Source organism: Theropithecus gelada, chromosome 20 (genome assembly GCF_003255815.1).
Source record: "Theropithecus gelada isolate Dixy chromosome 20, Tgel_1.0, whole genome shotgun sequence".
NCBI lineage: Eukaryota > Metazoa > Chordata > Mammalia > Primates > Cercopithecidae > Theropithecus > Theropithecus gelada.
Window position 1 is genome coordinate 13,531,482 of NC_037688.1, and position 10,300 is coordinate 13,541,781.

The 10,300-nt window shown below is 48.2% G+C and overlaps 1 protein-coding gene across 2 annotated transcripts in view; it reads right to left on the minus strand.

The window, feature by feature from the left end:
- LOC112613976 (liver carboxylesterase 1-like) overlaps nucleotides 1-10,085 on the minus strand; it is a 32,601-nt gene extending 22,516 nt beyond the window's left edge. Inside the window, exons 1-4 of one of the 2 annotated variants that reach the window (XM_025369956.1) lie at nucleotides 9,980-10,085; nucleotides 5,697-5,901; nucleotides 3,054-3,198; nucleotides 495-628 (exon numbers count right to left, since the gene is read on the minus strand). In XM_025369956.1, the coding sequence (XP_025225741.1) occupies nucleotides 495-628; nucleotides 3,054-3,198; nucleotides 5,697-5,901; nucleotides 9,980-10,031 (536 nt within the window). In that variant the 5' untranslated portion in view covers nucleotides 10,032-10,085. Of the gene's footprint in view, nucleotides 1-494; nucleotides 629-3,053; nucleotides 3,199-5,696; nucleotides 5,905-9,979 lie in introns of both variants that reach the window. The other variant, XM_025369955.1, reaches the window with a different exon arrangement.
- Between the last annotated feature and the right edge of the window lie 215 nt (nucleotides 10,086-10,300).

Here is a 10,300-nt window from a genome sequence, read left to right on the forward strand (position 1 = left end):
TCCAGGAAGGGGTCAGATGCTCCCACACCCCACCACTTGCAGCCCCCATTTCTTTACCCACAACATGCTCTGAGCTCCGTCTGTGACTCTGCCCCGTCCCTCCTTTACATAAGAAGTCAGATGTGTCAACCTTCAAGGGCTGTGTTGCCTGCTAAGTGTCATGACAGAGAAATTCAACGTGCTGGAGAAACATAGGTGAAGAAGAGACGAGTCTTTCAGTGGAGGTAACTGGGGGTTGGGTCTTGCAGGATGAAGAGGAGTTCTTCAGGTAGAGTTAGCATTCCAGGCCAAGGAGCAGCACATGCAAAAGCTCAGAGGCAAGCAGACGAGTGTGGCTGGGGAGTGAGAGGGTAGGTAGTATCCAATTGTGATGAGGCTTGGATGCCTTACTGTGGAACCTAGCTAAGGTCCCCTGAGGTCTGGTGTGACCAGAGCTGTGGCCAGCGTCCTTGTGTTGGGGGCCAAAGTGCAGTGAGGAGAGTCTCATTTCTTACCTGAAGAATCCCCAGATGCCCAGGCGGTATTGAATGGTCACCACCACCACGTTTTCATGGGCAGCAAGGGCCAGCCCATCATAGGTTGATGCCGCACCCATCCTCAGGCCCCCTCCATGGATCCACACCATCACCTGGGCAGCGGGCAAGTAACACACCAGTTACAGGACACAGAGCCAGGGAGCACTCAGAAGGTGTCTTGTTTGGTGACCTACCTGTTGGTCACAACTGAAGGAGGATGTTATCCAAAGTTCACCAGCGCCCAGCAAGGTTGCCAAAGGTAGTCTCTCTTCTCCATAATTCTCCCAATTGGGGCCCAAGCCACCACCCCACTGTACACACTCCAGCTACCCAGCCTCCAGTGCCTTTATACCCAGCCTCCAGTGCCTCCTCCTCCCAAGGCTCTTCATGCTGAGAACATCATCATGGGTATAGCAAAGGCTAAGGATGTTGTGTTCTCCCACTCACTCCCATCACCCTCAAGCCTGGACTGTTCATGCAGCTCAGCGTACCCTTGGGGAGCCCTTGTATCTCAGCTTCATCTCAGTTAACTCTCTCCTGGTGAATTAAACTTATCTGTGCATGAATGATTGTCTCGGGAAGCACACATGCCTGTGGTGGTGTCTCTTCCTCAAATGCCTCCTCTATGCCTCTGCATCCCCAAATCCTATCCATCCCTCAAGAGCCCAGACTAAGACCCACCCACTGCAGGATGCCTTCAATCTACGGACTAACACTGTCTGAGAACTTACTATGTGCCAGGGACTCTGCTAATACCCAAGGATGAGAGTGGATACAATTCCTCACGCGTGGTTCTTGCATTTTAAAAGTCCACATGTAGCAGGGAAGAAGTGAAAGGGTTAAAATAATAATATTGTAATAATAATACTAATAAAATATAAATTAACTGATAACATAAACTATGTCCCAAGTGTTGTTCTAAGCACAGTAAAATAAACTATCCATTGGGTAGATACTAATACTGTCCCATTCTCCAGGTGGAAAATGGAGGCACTTAAACTGCCCAAGGTCCTACAACTTAAAAGTGGTAGCAGCAGGACTTTAACCCAGGCTGTCTGGCTCCAGAGTCCACACGTTGAGTTGCCCAGCATACTGCAGGCACCGGTCACAGTGCAGAGTCCACTGTTAGGGTAGTGGTATGAGCCTGCCTCTGCCTATTTAGCCAGGGACTGAGATCAAGCTTAGTGGTCACCCTTGACTGATCATATGTGATAACTCTCATTTTGAGGAAACAGAGGCTTAGAAAAGTTAAGAAATGTCCAGCTAGTCAAAGGCAGAACCAGGATTTAAACCTAGACCTTGTAGTTCTAGAACCTGTGGCCATTCCTGGAGGTTCTCCGGCCTCCAGGTTCTCAGAGACCCTGTTTCTCCCACACCTCTAATCCCTGCCTGCCTCCTGGGGAGGGACTGAGTGTGCATTCCTCTTTGTGTGAAGGCTGAGCCCGCAGACTGGCCTGCAATAACATACTGAAGAGAGGATATGTCTCTACAGCCCAGATGGCAAGATCCTTGAAGGCAGGGGCTACGTGGAGTAGGTTCATGATCTTCTTTTTCCTGAAGCCCCAGGTCTAACTGTGTATATGGGGCACTGAGTACACAATAGAAGAATGAATGAATGAATGAATGAATGAGTAAGCCTTTCTCCCACTTCCCGAGTCTACAAAGCACATGTAGAGCCAACTTCTAGTCCCACATTTGCAAACCTGCTCTCTCACTCCTGGGCACCATGCCACGGTGCCCTTGGGAGACTGGTTGGACGCAACACCCCTTCATTTTACACCCTGGAGTGGCCTCCTTTGCCAGAAAATCCTACCCACCCTGCAACCTGCAGCTGGCAGCCTGTCCCACCTCCTGCCCTTCATTCACAGGGTCATCAGCCTATCCAAGACAATTAGGGAGGGAAAATAGGTACAGAAAAATCCAGATATTTGGCCAAAGGCAAAAGGAAGTGCTTCTGTGTTTGTCCCACGTTTTCCCTTTAAAGCCGGTACCCGGACAGTAAAAGTTACCCCAGATGAATATTGGTGTGCTGGAGAAAGGCCACATACAAGCTCAATTCCCTACTCCGTGTCAAGAACACTGGTTTAAAGATCAGAAGACTTGAGCCAAAACTACCCTGCTGGGTGACCTCTCCTTCCCTGTCTGGGCCTCAGTTTCTCCACTTAAAAAAGAAGAGTTGGGGTGTAGGCTTTTCTCTAAGTTCCTTCCACCGCTAACATTATTGGAAATCATGTCTTACCCACTCTGTGTATCAGATTGTTCATCTAGTAACTAAAAGTAATCATTCTCATCTTTCTATTAGCATGAGGGAACTTGGAACAATTAAGATGTTCATTAAAGATGCATAGCAAACTCCCCCAGAGTCCCTGTGTCATGAGGGGAAACTGAGGTGTGGAAAGCCTGTATTTCCTGTGGAGGCCCTGAGGTCCTGGCCTGTGTAGCTCCCTCCTCAAGCTGCCTTCATCTCCTTCTGGTCTGCCCCAGAAGATCCGGGGTACTAGAACTGACACGCCTTGACCAGGGTATCCCACGGCTTACCGGAAGCCTGCTTTTCTTGGTCAAGTCAGCAGGAGTGTAAATATTGAGGTAAAGACAGTCTTCGGAAACCTTGAGAAGAATGTTCTCCTTTCGGTTGGTCAATAGGTCTGAGAGAAACTGCCCTGCCTTGGCATCTTGGGAACACCTAAGGAGGGGGAGAAAAGAACCCTTGAAGTTCAGCCAGCTATAAGCCAGGTGTCTTCTTTGGCAAGGCCTTGGACTGGGAGGTTTAAGCCTGAAAATGGAGTTGATATTTACAGATTCACGACATTGTAGTGGGTAGGAGGCTATCAGGGGCTTCAGGTTGGGGCGCTGGGACTCACCAAGGTCTCCTAAAATCAAGCAGAATGAGAAGGGCTTCACACCTCTTTCCTTCCCAGAGCCTTTGGGACTCCCAGCATCAAGGAGGGGAGACGACAAATACACTGATCCTCCCTGGGAGGTGACATTTCCACCAGTAGCTCAGGGATAAAACTTTGTGGGACAACTTCAGGAGAACTGTGCTCTAGTCCTCTCTCTGCCACTTATTTGCAGGGTGACTTCGGGTGAATTCCTTTCGCATTCTGGGTCCCAAATCTACCAGGTCTAAGTGAGAGCAGTGATTTCTACATGGGTCTTGCAGCCCTGACATGCCAAGATTCTATCATCTGCCTCTCCCAGGAAAGTGCTGTCGCATTGCCCTGATGAACAATCAAGGATACAACATAGATGAACACTGGTAATAGTTTTTGAGTCCTCCCAGTGTTCCAGGCACTGTTTTAAGGACAATTTGTATATTAACTCATTTAAGCCTCAGATCAGTCCCATTACATAGGTTCTATTATCTCCATTTTACAAATGAGAAAACTGAAACCCAGAGAGGTTAGAGAACCTGACCAATGTCACATAGCCATGTTCATGCCATGTGGTTCTTATACACAAGTATATTATAAGTATATAAGTATATACACAGTCCCTGATCTCAAAGCACCAGAAGGCAGGCGTCACCGCCCCCACTAGGTACATGAGGAAACTGAGGCACTCAGGCTCTGGGATGACACAGCTGTCAAGTGACAGAATCAGAGCCAGCGAAGATGACTTCTTGACTTCCATCCTGGGAGATTTTCCTACAGAACACCAAGTACAAGCAGCGTAACAATAATAATAATAATGCAAAGACATTCCAATGTGAAGAAAGGGAAAAAGAACTCAACTGCGCTGGTCATCAGATAAATGTAAATTGAACAGGAAAATACTATTGCTGTTATTGTTATTATTATTTTGCCTATCCGATAGCAAAAAACATTTTTTAATAATCCCAAGCTTTGCCAAGAGTGCGCCAAATGGAGATTTTCATACATCAATGAGAGGAGTGTAGTTAGAATATTTTGGGAGAGAAATCAAACAAGAGATATATACTCTTTGACTCAGAAATATCATTTCTGGGAAGTTATCCTAAAATATTCATAAACGTGCATAAAGGTTGCACATTCATGATGTTATGTTATTAAAATCATCATATGTAACTTAATGAACCCAAATACAAACTTGGGGGAAATTAATTATGGTTCAATACCCAATGTAATGCAGCTGTTAACATCAGGCTGTGCTATTTCATGGGATGGAATGATGCTCATGACATACTTATAAATGAGCAAAGCAGGCATCCAAATTAACTCAATGTAGCATTCCATTTTAAAGGAAGAAAGTATAGCAACAGGCAAAAAACTGGAATACGAACAACATATTAGATCATAATACTTGACCATCTAAAATAGTGACAGTTGTTCTCTCTGGGTGCTGGGATATTGCATGTGATTTTAATATTCTTGCATTTTCTTCTCTGAATTTCCTAAATTTTCCGTAATAAGTATATATTACATTTGCAGTCACAAAATAAAAACAGAAACTATTTAAAAAAAAAAAAGCAAAGTAAAGAAGGTAGCCAGAGGTGGACTGTTGGAAAGCCTCCGAATGCCTGGCTGCCGAGATGAGTGGGGTCTGCTCTGATGCCTGTAGGGTCCTTGGTACCCTGGGGAGTGGCAGTGAGGCCAATTAGAACCTTTGGGCTTTTCTTCCCAGCTTGGCCAGGGTGAATGGACACACCTGCCATCGTGTATTCTCAGGAATAGGGAGCTGGACACACTTGAGAGTTGAGTACTTGCCGAGCGGACACCTCAGTACACTTGCCACCCACACACCTCCTGGCCCACCCCTCTACCCATCTATGTCAAAATTCAAGACAGAGGAATTCATGAGATCCTTCTTTCTGATCTCCCTCACCTGCTTAACTGCTTCTTTGTTTCCAAGGCGCTTATCCCGTTCTAACAGATCACATAATCCATGGGATAATTTGCATGTTGTTTTTCTCTGTCTCCCACTGCTAGAATGCACGCTCCATGATCCTAGGGATCTTTGCTTTGTTCACTAATGGATCCCAAGAACCCAGAACATGCCTGGCACACAGTAGGTGCTTAATAAACGTGTGTTAAATAATGGACTCCAGAATGCTGTGAGACTTCTGGAATGTTCTTAAGGGTCTACAATGATCTTAAGGATTCCAGAGCAAAGGATCAACCCATCGGGGGACTGCCTTGACTCCTTCCTGCATCACTTTGAGGTGAACAGCCCCACGGACACATGCCACAGCCACCCCTGGCTTACATAGGAGGGTAAGAGGTGGCATTCTTCACGAAGCTCCATGGCTCTGCAGGTTGCGGTGGAGTAAACCTCAGGGGTCCAAGAGGGGGCTTGGCAAAAGGGATTCCCAGGAAAACCGCCACAGGCTGTGCAAATCCTTCTAAGCTGACGAACTTCCCCAGCACTTTGCCATGCACGGTGTCCACCACAGGTGGCGAGGACGGGTGCCCTGCTGGACATGGAGAAGAAATCAAGACGCATCAGAGGCAAAAGGTTGGACCCGGATTCCAGGTGGGGTTTGCCACTTTCCAAGTGAGCGACCTTTAAAAAGTCACCTAAACCGTCTAGGCCTCAGTTTCTGTTGATATACCATAGGGATGAGGATCAATGTCCTCCCTAACTCATCAAACTGGTTTCAGGAACAAATTAGAATTGGAGGCATAAAAACATCCAGCCAAAAATAAATGCAAGAAGGAGAGCTACTAGGAAACAACAAGACATTTAGCTTCCCCCTTACAAGCCTCTGGAAACATTTATCCATTACAATCCTGGCACTGAGCCGCATGCTGGATGAGAGGATGAACAAGAGGTGCCCCGAATTCTCAGACGCATTGACCCTTGTAGGGAAGGGTCACATATAGACCTGGGCCTACAGCTGGGAAGGAAGTGGCCATGTCCTGGGAGAGGTACCCATAAGGCAGTCTAGGAATTAGAAGAGGGCTCAAGGCCTTCTGATTGCGGGCATCATAGAGGAGCTGGGACTTGTGGTAGGTGAGAATTGAATAAGGGGAGATGAGACGCAGAAAGTGGTACCCAGCAGAGAGAAGGGAATGTGCTGAGGCGCAGAGCCTGCCTGGGGAAGGAGGCATGGCCCACGTGCACCAGGTGGAGTCTGGGGAAAGTGGAAAATATTCCTGTTATGACAGAGCACAAGTCAGGGAGGCCTAGAATGCCAAGCTAAGCGCTTGAGTTTTCTTTAGTGGACAAATAAGCAGCAGGAACCGTTCCAGATAAAGGATGTGATCAGGTCGCAGATGATTCTTCTGGTGGCCCTGGGCAGGTCTGCTCCGTTCTTGCAGCACGGACAATGCTTCCTCGCTGAGCTGAAATTCATTTCCCACAGCCTCTGCATCAGTCCTGGTTCTACCTGTCATGGGACTATACTGGCCTGATCTGATCTGCAGCCTGTGGCCTTTCAGACACTTGATCTTGCTGCCCACCCCTCAGGTCCTATCTGGCTCCAGTGACCTCAGTTGATCTAAGCTTCCCTCCTGGGAAATCATTTCCAGCCTCTTGTCCTCCCAGCTGCTCTGCTTTGGATACAGACAAGACTCAACACCTCCCTCAAAGCGTGGGGCTAGAACAGAACAGAACAATTTGGATTTGGTCTTAAAGGGGAAGATCCAATCACAATGGAAACCCCTTATGCAAAGCCCAGTTACACAACAGCATCCATGTGTCATCTTATCAATAGTCAACCCTGTAATGTCAATATTTAGCTTCATTTTTTTTGTTGTTGTTGCTAATTACAAATAATACTGAGATGAACATCGTTGGAAGTATGTGTATTGACACAGCAATGGGTGGTGGCATTACAGGTGGCTTGTTTTCTTGGTGATTTCCATGTTTTCTGCACTGTATGGGATTTCTGATCTTCACCTGAAATCCTCCCAACCCATCCTAATTATTTTAAAATTTCAAATAAAAAAAGAAAAAATATGAAGAAATATGATGATGTCTAAAAGGTATTTCGAAAGACTTGGAGACCAGGCACAGTGGCTCACCTGTAATCTCAGCACTTTGGGAGGCCTAGGCAGGCAGATCACTTGAGGTCAGGAGTTCAAGACCAGCCTGGCCAACATAGTGAAAGCCCCTCTCTACTGAAAATACAAAAATTAGCTGGGCATGGTAGTGTGTGCCTGTAATCCTGGCTCCTCGGGAGGCTGAGGCAGGAGAATCACTGGAACCCGAGAGTCAGGGGTTGCAGTGAGCTGAGATTGCACAATTGCAATTCCAGTCTGGGTGAAAGAGCAAGAGGGAAGGAAGGAAGGAAGGAAGGAAGGAAGGAAGGAAGGAAGGAAGGAAGGAAGGAAGGAAGGAAGGAAGGAAGGAAGGAAAGAAAGAATGGAGGGAGGGAGAAGGAAGGAAATCAAGCGGGAGGAAGGGAGGAAGAGAAAGAAAAGAAAAGAAAAAGACTTGGTCCCTGAACAGAGGTGGGGGAAATGGAAGAGAAAGAAGACCAAAGAACTGGCTTGTGATGCTGGATCACTGTTCACATAGGCTTAGTGGAGATGTGAGTGGGATATCCTAGCAAGATGACACCACTGGACAAGCACACTTCAAGGGTGGAAGGAAGCCTTGTGGGGGAGCAGGGCAGAATCTTCTTCTAGACCATGAGGGGTACATACCATGGATGTGTATGGCTTCATCAATGTGAGAGGGAAGGGAAAAAAACAGAGATTAAACACAGGAACCACTATAGCCAAGACAGAAGATCTATCAGTGTAGGGAGGAGAGAATGTTCCGGTGTCCTGGAAGCCCACGGAGGAAGAGGGTGAGGAACCAGCTAAGAGTGCTGAGGGCTTCAGGGAGGTGGAGGAAGGCCAAGGCAAAGAAGAAATCACTGGGCTGGTCTTTCTCAGCTCAGGGATTCACTTCAATAGGATGAGGTGGATGACAGCCAGAATGCCAAGGGTGAAAAAGTGGGTGAATGGGGGGAAGCAGAAACAAGTATAAGAACAAGAGCAGTTGCCACTGATGTTATATGAAACATGAACATGGTGGGCACCTACTATGGGCCAGGCATGCATTCCAGTTCGTTTAAATTAATCTTCAAAAAGGCCTTGCTGGGTAGGCATCAACATGTCCATTATACAGAGGAGGAAACTGAGGAAGTGAAGGCAGCCTGTATGGTCTTCCTAAGGAAGGAAATGGATGGCATCGCCAGGAGTAACCAGAGGTAAAGGAACATTCAGTTTCAAATAGGGTTCCTCTCTTCCTCTGCCCTTCCCCACAGTTCCAGAGCTCTCACACTGTCAGGCTGCCAGAAGGAAGACAGGATACAGACGGGGCCTGGGCTGTCAGGATTCAGGACCCAGAGACAGACCCAGGCATGATTTTCGGGTTGACCTTGGGCAAGTACATTTCCCTGTGTGAGTCTCAGATTCTCCGTCCATAAAATGGCACGGGGGCATTTCGAGGCCCCTCCCTGCACCCCTGTATGTACCATGTCTTTTGCTTTCTGTATTCTGATGCTCTGGCATCTGAGGCCTTGTTGACCTTGGAGAAACTGTCCCTCCCAGAGTCCAGCCAACCCGGAGCCCACATCCCAACCGCCTCTTTGATCAGGTGGCCACGCCCTGGCCACTACCCACCTGCCCTAATCATGCCAGGGCTAGGTACAGACAACTAGGAACAGCCCCTGTGCCCCAGAGCCCCTTGAATTATCCCAACTCTCCAATTTTCAGCCTGCCTGTCATGCTTTTCCTCTTCTATCCTTGGAAGCCACAGTAAAAGCCCCCTGGCCTGAGATCCGCCCTGTCCCCTCCCCATGCTCTGCTGCTTCCCCTTGTGCCCCGCCCACTGGTGTCCTCCTCCTTTTGAGAACATGAGTAAGCAACTGTCTTTTTAATGGCAAGAGGTCCTGATATAGTGGCGTGATCACAGCTCAAATTTTCCATTCATACACTACATTTTTAAACAAGGCCTTTATATTTATCCACCCCTTTTTCGTGCTTTCTACATACCGGGCGCTGCCAAGAGTGCTTTAAGAACGACGACTCATTTCCTTCTCACTACAACCCAGTGAGGTAGGTAGCATTGCCACTTCTATTTCAGAGGGGGGGTAACCAAAGCACGGAAAGGCTCAGTCCCTTGTCTAAGGACACACAGCTATGAAGCGCCCAGTGGGAACTCAAACCCACGCACTCTGGTACAGAGACGATGCTCTGAATATTCTGCTGAGCCGCTCTCCGTGATCCAGCCAAAACAGGGCTAATTAAGGGACAGTAAACTGAGCTGCCTAAATTTCTCCTGTGTGAGGCCTGAGGTCGGCCAGCTGCCGGCCTGCACGGGGGCGAGCAATGCAGGGTGGTCTCAGGATGTTCACCCTCCCTGCATCTCGCATCTCCGGGCGGACTGGTCTGGTCTGGCTCAGCAGCTCCAAGTCCAAGTCCAAGTAGTGAGGGCGCGCAGTCGCGGAGCCGGACCTGTTGTGTGTTTGCCTTTCTATGCATCTGCGTCCACCTCGGCCCAGAACAAGGATTTCAAAAAGTGCCCCGCATATTTTTGATTTGAGAAGGACTCACCGCAAGCCGTGAAAACAACGAGAGTGGCCAGGACAGGAGCACGGAGCCACATAGTGGAAGGGCGACAGTACCCGGGCCTGTGAGGTCTCCCTGCAACTCAGAGGGACTGCCCTGTTCAGCCCTGGAGCCCATCCAGGCCCTGAGTTACCACCCTGAGCTGCCAATTGCCTAATCCTCTAATTGGGAGATAGCAGAAAAGCCCTCCCTTTCCCCAGATTTCCCTGGGCTTCTATTGGGACCTCAAGCCACGCCCACCCACAGTTTACTCTCTCTCATCAAACCACTCTGGACTATACTCTCAGATTACAGAGAGCTGTAAAC